This window comes from Anas acuta, chromosome 4 (assembly GCF_963932015.1).
Source record: "Anas acuta chromosome 4, bAnaAcu1.1, whole genome shotgun sequence".
In the NCBI taxonomy this organism is placed as follows: Eukaryota; Metazoa; Chordata; class Aves; order Anseriformes; family Anatidae; genus Anas; species Anas acuta.
Window position 1 is genome coordinate 7,077,520 of NC_088982.1, and position 19,664 is coordinate 7,097,183.

Genomic DNA, 19,664 nt, shown 5'->3' on the forward strand with positions numbered 1-19,664 from the left:
GATACTGCAGCTTCTTTGGGCAAACCTGTTCCAGCGTTTGACCCTGTTATTGATTAAAACCAAAAACCTTTGTTCGCATGGAATCTTTCTGTATTTCAGTTTGTGCCTGTTACCTCTTGTCCCTTCGCTGCTCACTGCTGAGAGTAGTCAGGCTCTGCCTTCTTTCCCCATCAGGTATTTATACACACAGATAAGATTCCCCACTGAGCCTTTTCTTCTCAAGGCTAAACAACCTCTTAGCGGTCTTGGTGGGCTGTTGCTGCGTTCCCTGCAGCGTGTCCATGTCTGTTCTGGAGGCCCAGAACCGGGCACGGCACTCAGGAGGAGTTGCACTTGTGCTGAGCAGAGGGGAAGGCTCACCTTCCTCAACAGCCTGCTGGCCACGGTCTGCCTAACACAACCTGGGTGCTCTTGCTGCAAGGATTCACTGCTGTCCCATGGTCAGCTTGCCCCCCCAGGACCCCCAGGTTCTGTTCTGCCAAGCTGCTTTCCAACCTGTTTAACCAACATGTGGTTGTTCCTTCCCAAAGTGCAGGATTTGGCATTTCCCTCAAGCTCATGATGTTGTTGTTTGCTCAATTCCCCCAGGACCTGTTGAGGTCCCTCTGAATGGCAGCACGACCATCTAACCTATTAACTTCTTCAAGTTTTGTGTTTTGAAGGTGTGCTCAGAACCATCGTCTAGGTCAGTAGTGAAGATTGGCAAGCTGTTTGGGTCAACCTCTTCCTGCTGGAGCAGAGAAGGTGCAAGATTCCTTTTTGCGTAATCAGTCATGCTACATTTTTCCCTGCCTTCATCAGCTTGACTGGAATTTGTTGTTTTTTAAGCGTGGCTTTGTACTTTGACAGAAGTATTCAACAGCTCATAATACCGAAGCTTTAAACGCACAACAGCAGAAGCTGTTCAGTGAGAGTGGTATAGGTGGAACAAGAGGACAGAAGCAATACAACTCCAACACCCAGTGCCCTTTTAATATAGTGGTGCATAAAAAAGTGAACACTTGTCAGGTGGGAGGCTGAAGCTGGCTGTAGCACTAAGTCACCTCTGTACTAGCTCGGTGTGAACGCTCGTATCTCACACTGAATCAGTCTTCAGGCTGGGTGCTCTGACTCACGTAGCGTGCCTTAGACGTCCATACCAAGCATTAATATGTTGCTGAATAATGCACTTCCTGTTTCAACACACCAGGAGCATGCCAGCAAACAAGCGTGACATCTTCTGTGTGCTGTTCTCCTGCACTTGGCTCCACGTGCCTCCGGTCCATGGGAAGTCTGAAACTCTGGGACTTCAGGGGAAGTTCAGCATCGGAAGGCAGCTGAAGTAGGAGTTGGCTCCTGTGGGAATTGGTCTCTTTTCTACCCCTGCCCTCAGCTTATAAACTACATTTGCAAGTGATTAATGAAGGAAAAAAAATGTATGAAAGGCAGTAGCAGTCAAGGCCATCAGCTAGGAGTTTGCTTGATTTTTTTTCCTGGAGGCACAATAGTGTGCTGATAATACTTCAAGGAAAATCCTCACAAACATTTTGCAGAAGGCCTCCTGTTAGTATCGTCAATGTGAATTCTAATCTGATTCACAGTTCACAGTTGCCACGTACTTGATTTGTAGTGTTTTCACAGGACAGTGCCCTGTGATCTTACGAGTTTTGTTTGTGTAAGTTGTAGATGCAGAAATAATGTCTGCATGGTAGCTAACATGTTGGGGTCTTCAAATGTTGATGTAAAGCAAGAATATCTGTGAAATCCGTGGGTCTTTGAGCAGGGAACGCTTTCAGACGCTGGAAAACAGTAGTAAAGATGAGCTAGCAAATGTTTGAAGCTGTCGTAGTAAGAGGAAAATGTATGGTGGTAGGAGTGGAGCTCTTATGGGATGTCATGGATCACCCGGTGCCATCAGTCTGTGAACTTAAGAAGCTGCCATCACGGTGTGCTTGGCCTCCCATAGTTTACTTCCACATAGCACAACTTCAGGCTGTATTTCCTGACACAAAATGTGAAATCTGCTGTATTGATGCTTACCTAATCCAATCTGATTTACGTTATTGTTCGTTTAAATAAAGCAGGGCTAGATTGTCAGGTTATCTTTATGATGGTACCCAATAACTTAACCGATTCATTCTGCTCTTGATCTACTTCAGTTTTGGTTTCGAGCCTTCTGTGGATTGCCTTGGGTTGTACGCTGCAACGAGAACTAAAGTAATACAGATAACCTATGGAGAAGAACTTTGGTCGCTCATATTTCCTGCTACAGATCTACTGAACCAATAATCCTTAATTATGGGTTAGGTGCAGTGCTGTCACTTCAGCTGCAACCAGTTATTTTGGGAGCAATCGGAGCAGAAATAGGATCCCTAGCCTCAAGGCTCCAGCCAGTAGCACGGTGGTGCATGCACATCGGAGGACGGCAACAACTGCTTTCATTTAAAGAGGTGATACTGTGATTGAAACAGAAATATTTGGAGAATGAGGGATCTAAACGAGGTGTGAGGCCAAGGTGGTGGCTGTCAACATGTGTCATGACAGTGACTGGTCTGTGATGCCCTTAGCGTGGCTCTGAAATGGCCACCAACCTGCTCACGTGAGGATGTGAGCTACTTCTGTATGCTCACATAGAGGCTTTGTAAAACACTTGGCTAAGTTGCTGGAAGCTTAAACTGCTTTAAAAAATTAATACTTTTTAAAAAAATCCAAGTGATCTACAACTGCATTTAGGCTTATGCAATTATTTTTTCTGTTTTGATCTGTCTCTTCAAGGATTCATATTCATGCTTGTATCTAATTAAACCTAAATCTAACCATTATTCTAAGCCTCTCCTTTTGGATATACACTACTTCTCCTTTCTTTTAATTTTCTCTTCCTTTTCCAATTTTGCCTAGAACAAGGAAAAAAATATTACTACAAGGGACTGTTAAGAGCTGTGAATCAGAAGAATTCATTCTGTGAATAAGTGATGATATAATTTACATTTTGGATGAGTTCAGTGAGAAATAGTGATGCCATCTCAGCTCTGAAATGATCCAAGAGTTAGAGGAAGGAATGTAAACATTCAGGATTTCAGTAATTCTGCATAGAAATACTGATTTGTGGGGTAAATTGTAACAGTTTATTGTAGTGTCATTTTTCACATGGCATCATTTGTAATAGTTGTCCTGGACTTTTTCTTTTGAGGGTAAGCATGGTGACCTACTTGGGTCTCAACGATGCAACTTAATGCTCAAAGGTGTTTTCTTGCTCAGTTTACCTTTTCTTACGATGCCGTCTATATTCAAACTATTTAGGAGATGTTTCTTTTTTTCTTTATTCTCATACTTCCTCTTCCCCTTGCATAAAGTAGGACTAAGTTCTCTTTGCTTCTGTGGTTTGTTTGTTTTTGTGGTTTGAGAGCTTCATCACTCTTCCTTTCTCTTCCGTACCTATCTATGGCTAAGCTTAATGTCGTATAAGGGCACAATACATAGTATTGGAAAAAGCTTTTTCATACCTCAGAAAGGCTTCTATTGGATTAACTTGGAAATGTGTAGATTTGTACAACTCTCTGATGCTTTGCAGGCCTCGTGAGCTAAGACAAGTGAGAGGAAGCACATCATTTTTCCTCTCCCTTGAAAGGAGAGCACAGTTCTGTAATGGTTTCCCCCACCTAATCTGATAGGACTCTTATTTTCTTTTTCTTAAATATTTTTCTTCCTGCTCCCACTAATTAACTGACTTAATGTACCTGATAAAAATTAAAAATCCATTTTGAATTCCCTCATGCCCAAGACTGGGCTCACTCGAAAAGATATGCAATGTAGATATTTGTCTTTAAACAGCTGGACACTTCATGGCAAGGAGTAATATCTACATTCAGCTCTGAGACTGTAATGGTAAGGAAGGATGATTCATACAGATTTCTATAAAGTCAAAATTTATAGTTAGCAGTTCCCTGCCTGTGAGTGGGTACAGTGGTCAAGTTGCACCTGATTAACTTCTTTCCGCCAAATCCAGGGGAAAATTGGATGTTCTTTTATAAAACTTTAGACATATGTAAATTATGTTTGTCTATGCTCTTTTTTGATTACTTTTTTTTAGAAGTATCACTCTTGCTCTGTAATTTCCAATAGGTGAATGGTAGCTATACAAAGTGTTTTTTTTTTTTTTTTTTTTTTTTTTTTTTTTTGCTGCAATTTAAGTAGTTTCCTATATGCAATCACTGTGGAATAGAAATGTTGTTTAATGTTGTGGTCAGATACAGGTTGGTTGAGCTTTACTTTACACTTTTATTTGGAGCTCTTCAGGCTTGAATGTGCATAAGGGAAGAAGGAATCTTGTTTGTATTGTGGGGTGGGACCAGATCAGTTTGGGAACTGGTGTGCCAAAGGGCTGGTATAAGGCTTAAGACTTGTGGGATGATAAAGACTCGTTTTTGCTCTAACTTAAGTTTTTAACAAAACATTAGCTGTGAAAGAAACATGTGTAATTTAATCTTTCAGTATTAATGTAGGCCAGCTGGGAAAACTTGCGGGCAACATCAGGCTGGTATTTGACATTTCATGCAGTAACATTATGCTTTGGTTCAACATCCTACATTCTAAAGGAACAGAAATGCAAGATGTACCAGTTTCTGTAAATAAGCTCATTTCCCCTGGGGAGAATCCTTTCTTCGCGTGTCCATAGTTTTCTGGAAATTCTGGAAATTTTTATTCGGGATTTTTTTTCTGGAAATTGTGGTAAATGCTGGTAAATACACTTTTTCCTGAAGTCTTGAGGATTATTTTTTTAGGATAGCTACAAAGGAAGAAATAGAAACATTTGTTTGAAGCTGCTGCTTCCTTAAGTAAAATTCTGGAGAGGTGCTCAGCACATGTAATTGATTTCCCTTTACAACCAATGGTTTATTGATGCACATACACTATCCTGCCTAATCAAATATGTAATGAAGTACATTATTTAATAGGGCTTCCCAAGGAGAGTCGGGCCATCCAGAGACACTGGACTTCAATGATTTTATTATTTTTTTTTAAAGGGAGGGAGGGCAATGATATGTGGTTAATCTGTTAGTATTACTGATTGCTTTTTGGAATTACCCCTTACCAGGAACTCTTGAAGGAGAGAAGAGGGAAGTTCTTATGTGGGTAGGTAAGTGGGGGAAAGATAAGAGCTTAAAGATCAAGGTTCTCTATCCAGTCTCTGTGTGGAAGAAGGTTAACGTGAGCAGTCGGCAAGGGTCTCTGCCAGTGCTGCTGATACTCAGCTTTTTGACCAGCTAGGAGGAGTGAGTGAGTACTGAGATGATCTTGTTTCCTTGATGATACTGAAGTAATGAATGTATTACAGACTTAGCTCAAGTGTGAAGCACTGTGAAGACCAACAAGAGATTTAAGGGGCATTAAAATCGTAGATGAAATTCAGTGTAGGTAAGTGTAGTGTAGTGCAGTGCAGTTGTTCGTGATTGTGGAAGGAAAGAGTCCTGGTCTCATGTGTGAAATACCTGCCTGAAGTGACCATTATCCTTAGGGAGATCTTGGGGTTACAGCGAATGCTTCCTGGGAACACTCAGGGTAATACTGATAAAGAGACAAGTGTTGGGAAAGGGAAGAATGGAGGCCCTCATTGTGTAACAGTAAAAATCCAGTTTCATCTTCTCCTGAGTTAGCCTGGTTTTCTCCCGTTTCATCTTGAAAAAGGGCTGGAAAATGTCCACAGAAGGCCAAGGGTGATTAGAGATACAGAATGGCTGTATTCAAAGAATGAAGGGCCTCTTCAATCTCAAACGACAATATGTGAGGTGAGGAGACAGTGAAAGCTCATTTTTTCTTCCAAAACAAGAATAAAAGGGTTTCAAATGAGCCTAGCAGATGATAAGTCAAAACCCAGAAGTGTTTCTTCACACAGTGCAAGCGGCTGTGAAATGCCTCACCACAGGATGTTGGATTGCTCAAGTTCTGCAGGTCAACAACAACCAGCGGGCTTTGTGAGAAATGTTTTCGCTATAAAACCTCCACCTCCTGCTCAGGTAGTTCCAATAAACTGTTTGGGAGTAGTAACCTCATGTTCTTGCCTCTTCAAGTGCCGTGCCCCTTCTGGATGCTGTGGCAGAGGGACTTCTGGTCTTACCTGGTGTGGCTGCTCGTATCTTTATGTGCCAGTTGTCAGCTGTGCCTCCTTCCTCCTTGCTCTGTAATGCTGAGAAAAGTCTGGCCAGCTCTTATCTGTGCCCTTCACCTTTAGGTAGCAGAGGGCTGCTGTCAGGTTGGGCCTCTCCCAGCTCCCTGTAGCCTTCTGTTCTGCAGGTGAAACACGGCTGCCCCTCTCAGCCCCTTTGGGTGTTGTGTCCACCATCTTGGTGGCCTTCCTCCAGGCTCGTCTCCTCCGTGTGGAGTGGGGAAGGGCCTGAAAACCAGGCGTAATGTTCCCAGTCAGTCTGCCTCAGTGCTGAGCATAGGGAATAATTACTTCTCTCAAGCTACTGCCTCGCTCATGCAGCCCAGTATTTGGTTAGAGTTTGCCACAAGTCTGGTGCTCACTTCTCTCCAACTTGGGGTCCAGTAGCGTCTCTACGTCTTTTTCTGCAGAGGTGGTGTTAGCCAGTTGTTCTGCAGCCTGTGCCAGTGCCTGGAGTTGCCTTGTGTCAGGTGCAGGGCTGTGGTTTCTGCCTTGGTTGAATTTCATGAAGTCTTTGGTGCATTTCTCCAGCTTGTCAGGCTTATTCTCAGTGGCAGCTCCACCATCCAGCGTTATCAAGCACTTTGAGTTTGTTGTCCTCTGAGCTTGCTGACCCAAACCAGGCAAACCATTTTCCTCATGGCAAATCCAACCTGGCTATTTCCAGAGTACATTTGTTAGCTTGGAAGTGGCTTCTGTTGGAGTCTTTTTTCATAAATTTCCCAGGAGTTGAGTTGAGAAAGACCAGCTTGTAGTTTCCTGCATCTTCCAGCTCTCACTTCTGGCAATAAGTGAGGCAGTAAGCTTGTCCCTTCTGGTCGTTGAGGACTCTGTGTTCATGGTGACCTTTCAGAGATGACAGCAGCTTTGCAGTCATCTCCTGCTGTCTTTAAGACTCCTGTGAATAGCACCTCTTCCCCAGACTCAGTTGCTTGGTGCAGGAGCTTGGGAAAAGCCCTTGCAAGTCAAGACAAAGAAGGCATTTAGTGCTGAGGCTTTCTGTTACCCTTTGTTGCTAGGTCACACATCCAGTTCTGTAGACTTCATCTTCCTTACGCTGCCGATGTGTCTATAAAGCTTTTGTCATTACAACTGCTTATGAGTTAGAGCTCTGGTTGAATAAAATGGGTGTATGTGTTGGCCGTGCGGGCGGTGAGTGCTGGATTTCCAGCTGTGACTCAGCACGCTTTGTCCATTGCGGCAGGATGAGTTAACACCTCGGCAAAGGTCTGGCCACGATTCATCTTGCTCTTTCTCACACGTGGTTGAAGGGTTCTGCGCTTGGGAGAAAGGAGGTTTGGAAACCCCAGTGCTTAAGGAATGAAGAGTGACTGTGTATGTCATGGAAGGTGATGGTTTGTATTAGGGCTGAAACATCGTGGTGGTCTCAAGATGTCCTTAAGCTGCTTAGTGGAAATCAAGGTGCTAAAAGCAGCAGAAGTCCAGTCCGGTGCTCTGATTCCCATCAATGCCTGTGAGGCACTGGAGTTTTGTGAGCTTTGATCAGTGTAATTAAGTAACTTGGGGAGGGGGATTTGCATTTTACTCTCCCTTTCTGTAATGTTAATGATTAAAGATGGTACCACCTCATGGCATGGTTTTTGAAGCCAATTTTCCATGAGCCTAAGAATATTTCCCTGAGGTAAGAATATTTAAGGGTAGCCCGTTTCTATATTTTCAGTTTATGGGTGGGGTACTAAAGGTGCGTGTGTAGATGTATTTAGAAAATTTTGAGAAAAGTGGAAAATCTCGTTAATTAAACACAATTAATGCAAAATAAAATGTGGGATGTGCATTTTGTGATGCTGTGTAGAGAATTGCCTGTTTCAACTTCATATTTCTGTACTGATTCTTTTTATAGTCTGATAATAGCTACTTGGGAAATATACACTGTTTGCTAACCATCAGGATAGAATCTATGCAAGCATTTAATACTGTTTTTTCCAGTTTTTGTATGTATTTAGAAGAAGTCAAGGAAATCGTCTCATTTAGTAAATGAATGGCTTACTGCAAGATGTATTTTGATGGAAACGTATTCTGTAGATAGAACACTTTAAATATCATGAAGCTAGATTTGAAGTGGCTTATAAAAAATATTATCTACAATTGCACAATTTGAACAGTTTTAGCCACTGGTCCTTCATAATTTTGGAACTAGTCTTACTGGCTTTCATGGGCTGGAGGGGGACCACGTTTGGGCTGAAGGCTGGGTTCCTAAGTCTAAGCTTAAAAACTGCTACTGTCGTTCTTAGCTCTGCTGTTTTCCCTTCCTTCCTCTCAACCGGACAACCCAGATGTAAGTCTCAAGGCTGCTTTTAGACCCAGAAGGATCATCTCCTAATTCTTATCTTGAGTTAGAGGTGGTTGTGCTGTCCCAGAACATGCTCCACCAAAGTTTTCTGGCTTAGTAAAACCATAGTGAAGAAATGAAATGAAGAAAACACTTGGATCAGATCATTCAGTTGTGGTTGTCTCTCTATTGGTAGTTAGCACCTAGAAACAGTCATGCACAATGCTTGTGGAAGTCTCCAGCCAAGCAGACTGTCCTTAAAACTTGAGTAGAAAAGCTCTGATCTTGGGAAAAAAAAAAAAAAAACTTTCCCTGCTGTATTTTCACCCTTGTGTAGGCTGTTCTGACTTAAATCTTCAGAGCAATCGGCCTGAAGTTGTACCCAGTTCAGTGCATGCTTCAGCTGGTGTGTTTGCAGCTGTGGAAGTTGAAGAAAAGATGCAGACTTGATTTAGTGACACTGAGTTCAAATGTGCTGCCTGCTAATACTTTGCATCTGTCCCTCGTATCCTCCTGTGCACTTGTGGTGCAAGGCAGCTGTGGGGTGGGTTTTTCAGGCTTTAGTGACTGGGACAAACTGGCATTGAGCTTCTCCAAAATACTTTCTGGTCAGTTCTTGCAGCTTTATTTCAATGCGTTTAAAGTTCAGTAGAGTTTTTCTTTTTTTTTTTTTAATTTTTCTTTAAAGGAAGCTGAGTTCTGTGAACTGGTCTTGGTGAGAGGATAAGCGTTTAATCCAGGCTTGGTAACAGTATGGTACTTGAGGTAAAAATGTAAAGTCTCTACCAGGCTTGTGGCAGCTGATAAGCAAAATTTGCAGTTGTCATGCTCCAGAAAGTGTCCGCTTTTTTTTTTTTTTTATAAAAGAATAATCTTCTCAGAACTACATTTTTCCAAAAACATCTCGTTACTTTTTCCTTCTGCTTACTTTGATCGTTTGAATAAAAAGTGCAGTTATTGGTACAGAGCCCGTAACATTTTGAAGAGGCCCGTGGTAGAGCACACTGGAGCTGGGCGCTGGGATCCCTTCCAGGCTGCAGGAGCTGAGCAAGAAACAGAACCGAGGGGTCAAGATGCAGAGCCTAGACAAGTCCTCTGTAAGGAGTTGAGCGTTGCAACTTCTACATTTTAGTGTTTTTAGAATCTAGGTCTGCAAAGTCTGCAGTTTACAAATATTGTCTACAAACTGCAAGCTCTATAGTAAGAAACAAGTGCCCAAGTGAGCTATGAAAACCTTTGGTAAAGAACATTTACTACCAGCTTATCAGTTGTGCAAATTTCCTTTTACTCTTAAAGTCATTCCCCTTGATACGTTACGTGTAATTGTTTGGCAATAAATTTGTTTTTACTTGTAGAGGATATAGTAGAACACTTCAACTCCCAGTCTCTTCCACGTAGGATATTAAATCTTGGGGGTTAGAGGGGAAGTGGCTAAAACAAGCTGAAAAAACCTTTTGTACCAAGACACAATATGAACGGTGTATGAGGATGCCAGCTGAAATTGAAAGTCCAGTTGTTCTAAATGTCATAGGACCAGGGACTGTGCCAGAAACCTACATGCAATGGAGACAGGGCATGGGAAACGGGAAGTGTTACTGCTCTTGCGTGCCGATAAGAAACTAAGGAAAAGGAAGATGAAGGGTAAGGCTTTCAAACTGGCTAGGTCTGTGTCCAGTTCAATTGCTTGTTGAGAATTAAAAAAAAAAAAAAACAAAAACACTTTGGTAGTCGAGGAAAAGTGCCTCAAATCGGTAGTAACTTCTGGAGGTGCTGACTGAAGCTGCTTTTTGGTGTGATGCAGAAAGCTGCTTAGCAAAATACTTGCAGAAATTAAGCCCAGTAAATGCAGGTAACTGAAGAAAATGTATTTTTCATTGAATAGTAAGAAAATGCCGAAAAAAAAAAAAAAAAAAAAAAAAACCACCGAGTTGTCTTCATGCTGTCTGGCATCAAGTTGTGGAGTTTAAAACAAGTTTTCATAGTCAAAAACATGAAATGTATTCAAAATAATGTGCCCCTATGCTTCAGCTGCTATCTGTGGAGGAGCTCTAAAACTTCTAATATTTGTGTGTGTGTGGAAAGGGAGAAGGAAAACAAGGGCTAAAGGTGGAATAAAAGGTGGTTATATAGGTGAGCAGCATTAACAAGCCCATCATGTTGTTTTATTTTGTGGCTTCAGAATAAAGGGGAGGGATTGTGGTGCTGGGGTTTCAGAGGAGCTTATATAAGGCAAATTACTGCTTTATCTTGATGCTTCCTGTGGTAAAGGTTTTCTATCTTTTTGTTCAGGTCTTAAGTGTGAGATTGGAAAAAAAAAAAAAAAAAAAAAAACGTAAATAGATCATTTCAGTCTTTTTAAAGAAGGAGGAGCCCTTTCATATCTCACCAGGATATCATTAATACTCCTCCTGCAAATCAGAACAACCCGTTGTAGGACATGTGGGGTGTTAGCAAGCAAGTACCATGGCTCATCTTCATCATGCTGAACCTAAACCCTTCCTCAGCACATTTCTGATGGTGAATTGTGATGGTTATGTAGGATCCTGTCTAATAGAGCCTGGAAAGAGAGTGGACCCTGGGGACACCTGTTGCATGCAGCTAGTTGGAAGGAAGAAAATGGAGGCAAACTTGATACAAGTGATTAGCAAGGATAAACTTGTAAGATTTGTAATCAAACATACCCGGTACATACCAACCACAACGCTGAGGTGCATTTCCTGCTTGACCCTCACTCTCTAATCTGGTCGTTCGCTAAATTACGCCTCTGATCAATGGAAAAGCAATCAAGCCTATAGTAACTACCTGAAAGAACTTCTCCTGGGCTTTTTTTTTTCAAGATAAGATAGAGATGAATTATGCATGGGGTGCCGGAATGTTTAATTCTGAAACTCCCGTTGCCGTTGGAGCTCTGCAGTTACAGAGTGTCGTGTCTCAGGTCCTGGTGCTGTCATGGAAGCGACGTGCTGGGAGCAGCTGAACGCTTGCTGTAAGCTCTGTCCAAATCTTTAATGCCCTAAAATTTGACCAGGCTGTAGGCTACTCCTGTATGTGTCTGTAATGGCCATCAGTAGCAGTGGTATGGCTGCTTCGTAAAGGTGTAGGACAAATAAAGGATGGGGGACTGCCAAGAGCAGTTTGTCTCTAAGCCAAGGATGGAGTTTTAAGGGGATTTATCAAACTTAGTCAGACAGCGTGGGCTTTCTCACCGAGAGGAAACTTGCCTGAAATTCCTCCTACCATTAGAGTAATACAAGAATTAATATTAAAAGTAGTACTTTGTGAGAAGAAACAACTAGGATACCTATTACATTTCCTGAGTTACTATTGCCATACTATGTATAACTTTTTCAGAAGCCAACATGCTTTTTTTATACATAATTTGTATTTGTTTTCCCAAACCTTCAGGAAAGAAAGTTACACTTCAAAATCATGTTTTGAAGGGTGAACTCTTGTAGTTTGATTGTAGCTTTCCTTTAAATACATGTTTGCCTTTGCTTTCTGTTCTCCCTGATCTGTTTTTATCAGTGCTTGCTGAAGTCAAGGCAGGATAGGTAAAATTGGTATCAGAAAAGAATCTACAAGCTTTTATTTCCTGTCACTGTTCTTCATAATCTTTGAAGTGCCTTTGAATCTTTGAAGTCTCCTTGCTGAGAGAGCTTAAATAAGGGCTTTGATATGGGAACTCAAGTTCAGCTCGTGACCTCCAGTGTCCTGGAACCTAGGTGTTTTTCTAAATGCATCAAATAAAACCATCCGCTTCTCTAAACTCGAGAAGACCTTTCCTTTAATACAGAAATTCTAATGACGTGGTTTTGCTCCTTCAGGTGCCATATGAAACGCTGAACAAACGGTTTCGAGCCGCCCAGAAAAACATTGATCGAGAGACAAGTCACGTTACGATGGTGGTGGCAGAGCTGGAGAAGACGCTGAGCAGTTGTCCTGCCGTAGACTCAGTTGTTAGTCTCCTGGATGGAGTAGTTGAAAAACTCAGTGTCCTGAAACGAAAGGTAAGTGGTCTTTTACCTCATTATTGTTTTGTCTAGTTAATAGAAGTGTTTTTCTGCAGTGCTGTTTGCTTAGATTCTCTTTTCAAGGTATAGGTATTAATGGCAGTGTAAACAAAGGCCTTAAAATGCAAGGCAGAACATCAGAACGTGCTGAATCTTGCTTCGCCCTGCTTATGAAATGTCTTAAGTGTTCATGACTGAATAAGAGGAAAAAAAAAACAACCCTGAGAGGTAAAATTGATGTGTTTGCAGTCCTGAAAATGAATTTCTCTCTCCCCAGAAAAGAAATGGCAGCAAAATAAATAGATATATATCAATTCCTGCTCATTTAATGGGAATGTTTGTGTGGTTGCTTTAGTTCCTTGCTTGAGGAGAACAATGTAGAAGATAAGTCTGGAAAACATGTAAACCTCAGTGGAGATAATTGTATTTGATGCTGTGTGTTCTCTGTGCAAAAAAGTGCAAGTTGTTCTGGATTTGTTACTTGAGCACTTTTTGTAGACAGTTAACTTGCAAATTGGAAGGTTCCTAGGTAATATTAAAAGCATTTCAAATTTTAGCAAGGTTTCAAATTTTAGCAAATTTAATGAGTGGTTAAGCTTGGAACGCTTGTCTGAAATGCATCTGAGCTTCCATGTCTTTAAAGCATCTTTCTAAGAATGAGTTAAAAATGAAATATAGTATAGGGGCATCCCTATTTTTGATGGGAATACTATTCATGCTGAGATTCATCAGAAAACTTACTTGAAATAAATCTTGCAGAAGAATGAAAATAGCTCTCTTGCCAGGCGTTCGAGTAGTGCTTCTCCAAAAATAAATAGACAAAACAAGTGGTAGCAGAGGCATTTCATTAAAACTTAAATGAAATAACCAACAGATATAAATCTTGAGACTATTAAGTGAAGCGTCAAAATACCTTGGAGGTTTGTGACATAAAAACGCTGTCATGTATGTTGATTTGGGGGTTTTCTGCTTGAACAGGTTACTTAGGCACTGAAAACCTGGTCTGCGAAAGACTTCATAAATCTAATCGCTGTTTTCATCTTTGGGTTGTGAGACTCAGAAGTGTTTTTTTCCCACTTGTCTGTTACTTACAAAAAGAAATTACTGCTGTTTCTGAGGTGTTAGATTTTACTTGTAGGTGTATAGTAATGATGTGGAGGAGTAAGTTATTTACTTGTTAAATCTTTGCTGACTGCAGGGGTGTGTCTGAAGACATTGTTGGATGTTTTGGGTGTAAGGCCTCATTTTAGTGTAATTGCTCATTTGTTTTTGACTGAAAGACTGTGGGGAATCTCGTATCTTCTCAGAAAGGACAATGGGCAAAAAATAAATAAATCTGTTTAACAGTAAAAAAAAAAAATCTGAAATACAAAGGTCTTGCCTCTGCTCCAGATTTTTCACTGTCTTCTCTGTAATCTGTCCAGAGCAAAATCATTGTTTTCTTTAGTGTCTGGGCCCAAGTGGGATTTCTGTTTCCTCCTGTGTTTAGGCAGGGATCTGAGGAACTGCTGAGATGACTGCAGTAGACACAGATGAGCCCTTTATTTAACACCTTACTCTCCCTTAGAGCTTTTCAGCACAGCAGGTTTCTTGGGTTCTGCAAATGATCCTGAGGAAACCTAAGCCTTTGTGTTTTCCCTTCTGTACCCTTTTTAATAGGCTTGTTCCCTCAAGTTCTATTAATGTCCGGCAGGGCAATTCCACATAGACTTGCTGCAGAGGATTTTGAAGAGGATCTGTACCCTTTCTGAGTGCATTAAAGGGACAAAGAGGGGAGGAATATAAATACAGGTAGAAAACCATATAAAGAGAACCCTTTGGAATGAGAAGGGGTTCAGCCTTTGTGCTTGGTTGCCTTGAATTCTCCTTTTTGTGTTCAGAATAATTCTTGTGGTTGTCTTCACATCTGATAACGCCGCAGAGATAAAAGTGAGAGTGTGTTTTGGCCCGAGTTAGTGTTTGCTTGCTGAGGAGGAAAAGACTCGGTTTATAGCTTAAACAAAATACTGATCTCCAAACCATATGTTACAAAATAAAGCTAAATTTAGTAATAAAAATAACTCAGCCTACAGAAATGTATATGAATTACAGTAAAACATCTTGTACAGCGATTAGGGGGTTAGATGTTGAATTTTATGTGACGGGCCAGATCAGAGGCAGGCTTAATGGGGGCAAATGCTTGGCAGGATTTTCTTTTACAGGTTTTTATTTCAGCTCGCTTTTCAAATATTAACTCTTCCATAAGAAGTCTGTAAATGAAAGTACATGGTAAAAACAATTAGAACCAGCCTGTACTTCTGGGGCTGCAGGTGTTATCCAAGGATGATGCCGTAGCCTGAATAGCTTGAGCACTGAGAAGGGAGCCACGCCAGCATGGAGTGCAGTGTGGGCTGCCAAAATACCCACTTTTTTTAGTCTGCCTAATTGACAAACCTACCTGTTTTCCATCGTCGTAGCCACGCAGGTACTCAAACACAAGTTTAAAGTTGCCATGAGTCAGGTAACCCAACGTGAAGCTGCACTGCTGGTGATCTATCACAGATGGGAAAGGCAGTAAGCCTCTATCTTCTGGTGTGCTTTTACCTTAGAGGCATAGAAGTACTGCGAGCGTGCTTGCCTTGTGTTGTCAGACGTGGCTCCCAGCTCTCACGTGCTGTGTATGGAGTCAGCTAGCTTTAAATTACAAATATGGCTGTAATGAAATTGCCTGGTAGAATTTGCAGCATAACTTATCAACCATGTAACTTTAACCTTAAAGGAGAACAAGTATGACCACAGTTGTTTTTTTTTCCTTAATCAAACAAAGTTATGGGAATATTGTTGGATGCGTTTTGCACTAGGCATGCCAATATGTAGATTTTAAATAAAAAAGTTAGAAGAATAGGTGCCTTCCAACTGAAACTATTCTCAATAAATAGAGTCCAACTGTTTTTCCTCCAGATAAATTTATTTTTCCAAAGCAAGTAACAGCAGATCCATGTTCCAGAGTGGTAGAGGTAAGTAAAACAGTACAGGTTTAACAAAGCTGATTAGAAAAATTACTCGAAGACCTTTGAATTAAAGGTGCTAAAAGGCCAAATCTTTATATAATTTTCATTATTACAGGGACTGATTTAAATGGCTCCAGTGCATTAGAAGTAATGTGGTTTACTGTGCGTCACTCCCCAGCAGAACTAATTCAGTAGGACAGCTGCTTGAGGAAGAAGCCATGCATAGGTTAGAGGTGGAAATTCATGAGTTCCAGTTGTTTGGACAAGACGACGGTGAACCTCCATGGATGTCTTTGCAGGGCATTCCAGCAGTTTCTGCTGTAGTTGGCGTCTTGCCTTTTTCAGGCCAGCTGAATGTTAATCAGAAAAAAACATTGGTTAGAAGTGCATATGCTCATAAGTAATTGTGTTATGCTAAAACTGCTGGTTATTAATATGCAAGAGTGTCTCAAAACTGGGCCAGTCATGCTGAAACCTCATTTTAGCATGGGAACTGTCTTTCTAAATGACAAACACTGTTGGTAGTAACTGTGTAGTACATAAAGAATGCTTTCAAATAACCCCTATTGATTTTTTTTTTATTTAAAAGCAAATGAAAAAAATATCTCTGATTTATTCCTGTTTAATTATTTCTTTTTAGGCAGTTGAGTCAATCCAGGCCGAAGATGAGAGTGCAAAACTCTGCAAACGTAGGATTGAGCATCTGAAAGAACATAGTAGTGACCAGCCAGCGGCTGCAAACATGTGGAAGAAGAAACGTATGGATCGTATGATGGTGGAACATCTTTTACGCTGTGGCTACTACAACACAGCTGTAAAGCTAGCAAGACAAAGTGGTATTGAGGTTGGTAGCAATGTGCACTAACTTAAGAAAAACAAAATGGTAGTGAAGGTGAAACTAGCTAATAGAAACCAGCTACTTTAGTTCTCTAGCAGCTTTTTTATATATAAGAATGCCTTTATCATTAATGTTGGTCTGTTTAGGCCTGTGTGTGCTCTTCTTCACATAAATTGTGAACTTTTGTGTTTAATAAGCCAAAATTGAAGCCATAATTTCTAGTCACAGATTAAATGCTTCTAGACAAACTCCTTGCCCTTTAAAAACTTAAAATTCTTCTCAAATGTCACGGTGAATTTCTTGTTCGAGTCCTTTAGGCTGCTGACTAAGCAGTTGGTGGAGCTTCCCATCTGTCTAGCTACATTCAGATGACTTGTGTAGGTGAGCAGATTGAGTGGGATGACATATGCTGGTTGGAGGAACAACTGTTTTATTGTATCATCCTACTATTTAATACATTGAGAGGAAAGCTGACTTACACTTTGGAAAATAAATCTTGATATAACTTGGATTTATTAGTAGCCAGTATGTCTTACATCTATGCTGTTTAGTTTATTTCAGCATCTAGAATTTTGTGGTTATCATTTCCCTTTTCATTTAGTAGCTAGTTGGTGCTGCTTTTATCACATAAATGTCTCTGCAGTATTTGAAATATGTTGTTCGATAATAGTTTGGAGAATGTTTGCCTTGATGTAGCTTCTTCATGCAGTGATGAATCCATGCTGTTGTCTTCTGACAGCCACAATGATGTTAAAACTGTTGTGTTGTTGCTTTTTACAACTTACTGTTTAGTTAGAGACATTTTAATTTTTTAGGTAGCATTCGCTATTTGATCCTTAGTGATTCCTGCAGCTTAAGTTCTTTTGATGCTCCTGATTCCAGAAGGTGTGCACCTCATCTGGTTAAAATCCAGCTTCTGTGGTGATAGAGTTGCAATAGTGGGTGTTTTGAGTTCTGTACCTTGCCTTTCTTAGGTGACATAGCTGAACACCTCACCTAGCTCAGAGAAACTTGAAGAGATTGTAGTTCCTGGTGTCAAATCACAGTGTAAGGATCTGTTCTTTGTCTTATACAAAGACCATTATCTGTTGCACGTTCCTCTTGTTCCTCGGCTGCCTCACCGGTCTGATTGTGTTCAAACTGCAGTGATGTTGGTAAATTTCGATTAGGAAGCATCAGGTAGATGTTGAGCACAAGGAAGAGGGGGAAAAAATGGATTACAGACTGTTGGTAGGAAATAATCTTGCTTATACTCATTGAAGAGTTTGCTGTGCCTCACTAAAGATAACCCACGCATGTGAATCAATAAAACAGGGCGAGACAGTTATTCAGGGATCCTGCAATTGCAGAGGAATGGTCAGCAGCTCTTTCGCTTTTGGTAGATGTCTCCCTCTGTTTGGAGCAGGAGCTCCTCTCCTGCTGAATCATCATGCTGTCATACTTACTAGTTGTGCTGAAAAAGCACTATGGAAATATTTTTCCACTTTTACTGTAAGTTCTATTATGCCTAACTAAGTAGTGCTCAGCTCAGGTTTAGATATACACGTGGAAGCCCATTGTGATACGCTACAAGACCGTGGTACAAAGCCGTGCACTTGTGGAGCCTTGTAACTTCTCACTCTGCTGAATAGGAGCTCTTGTTTTTGTTTTGAATGCATTAAATAAGCTTATTTAACTTCTGCCTCCAAGCTGAAGTATTTATATTTGCATAACATCAAAGTACAAAACAATTCAGTTACACATGTTGAATGCAGTGAGATCGTATTTCTTCCAGCTTGCTAAAACCAGGTGTTTTAGGCAACATTTGAGTTTACTTTTTGGCTAACTGAGGATAGGCTTCCCTCAGTCTTAACTTTGCACTCACTCTTTCTTACTGTAGGGTGATGTACAGCAGTAGGATTTGCAGCAGTAGGATAATGAGACCTGATGGTTGCACAGAATTTGTGGTGTTATGGGTTTAGTTACAGACAACTTCCCTGTTCTTTGTTCCTCCCTTGCTGAAGGATATGAGCATTGAATCGCTCTCTGATGCTTAATAATGCAGCTCTGCTGTGGAGATTACAAAATATCATGGTATTTTTCCTTCATCCAAAGTAATCTCTTTCTGTTTACTGTAGTCTTAACTGTAATTTTGATAAATGTCTCTACCACTGCAGGCTTCAGGAGTGCGTTTCTGTGTAGTGAATCTGGTTACGTCTGTTACCTGATTTTTTTTGATATATCAAGACAATCTTGTTTCCACTGAGTAGGTTCTGTATCCTAACCAGGAACTTGGATAAGGGACCACAAAATCCACATAATTAAGAGCAACTTTTTGTTTGTTTTTGAAAGTTCAGCTTTGTGTTTGACTTTTTTTTGCACATTCTGAGAAGCAGCACTTCAGTTTCCTCAAATCCTGAACTGTTAGAAGGGTAGGTCCTTTTAGCAAAATAGCTAGGATCAAAGGGTTGTGGAGAAGGAGTGGGGGGAGGAACAAACCTCTTGTTTTTGTGGAAGGGGGGAAAAAAGTCCAGCTGGAGGCCAGTTGTGAGTGTTGTAGCCCAGTCACTACTTGATCCAGTCCTGTTCAACATCATTGTTAATGACCTAGGTGATGGAAAAGTCTCCTCAGAAAGTCCCACAGGTGATAAAAAAACAGGGTGATAAAAACCAGCAGAAGGTTGTGGTGCCCTCAGAGGCACCTTGAATGGCTGGAGAAACAAGCAAAGGGGAACCTCATGAAGTTCAGCAAAGGAAAGCAAGAGCCCTGCACCAAGGGAAGAATAATTCTGTGCACCAGAACATGCTGAGGGCTGACTGTCTGGAAGGCAGCTTCCCAAAAAAGGAAGGAAAAGAGAGGTGAGGCTGGTGGACAAGTGAATATAACCAAGCCATGCACCCTTGTGGCAAAGAAGAGTCAAGAGCAGTTGGGTTGCATTGGGATGAGCATTGTCAGCAGGTGTGCAGGGTGGTGCTCCATCCTCTCTAACACCAGTTAGATCCAGCTGGTGTCCTGCATCTAGTTCTGGGCTCCCCAGCAGATGTGTGGAGTCTCTCTGTCCTTGGAGATGTTCAAAACCAGACTGGCTTGGGCATAGTCCTGAGTAATTCCTTCTGGTCAGCCCTACTTTGAGCAAAGGAATTGGACAGAACTTGCACAAGTTCCAACCATGGCCATTCTGGGATTGTTTCTGTGATTGCAGGCCAAATAGCTGAAAACATTGCCACTGATTTGTAAGGCTGAAGGAAAGAACTTCCCCCTTTCAGTTGCAGCTCGTGCATCCTACATGAAGCAGCATCTCTCAGTAGCTGTTAGACCAGTCTCGGGAGCAAGTCTCAGCCTGCGTGATTTAAGTTCCTTGCATGGCTTCTGAATGCTAAGAGACCTGCAGAGCTACCAGGGTACTTCATGGGT

At 41.2% G+C, this 19,664-nt stretch overlaps 1 protein-coding gene across 2 annotated transcripts in view; it reads left to right on the forward strand.

Annotated features, from left to right (window-relative positions):
* The window catches only part of MAEA (macrophage erythroblast attacher, E3 ubiquitin ligase), a 49,682-nt gene that overhangs the window by 3,412 nt on the left and 26,606 nt on the right, over positions 1-19,664 (forward strand). For both annotated transcript variants that reach the window (XM_068679660.1, XM_068679661.1), the window contains exons 2-3: positions 12,257-12,439; positions 16,073-16,276. In XM_068679660.1, coding sequence (XP_068535761.1) covers positions 12,257-12,439; positions 16,073-16,276 — 387 coding nt within the window. The remainder of the gene's footprint in view (positions 1-12,256; positions 12,440-16,072; positions 16,277-19,664) is intronic.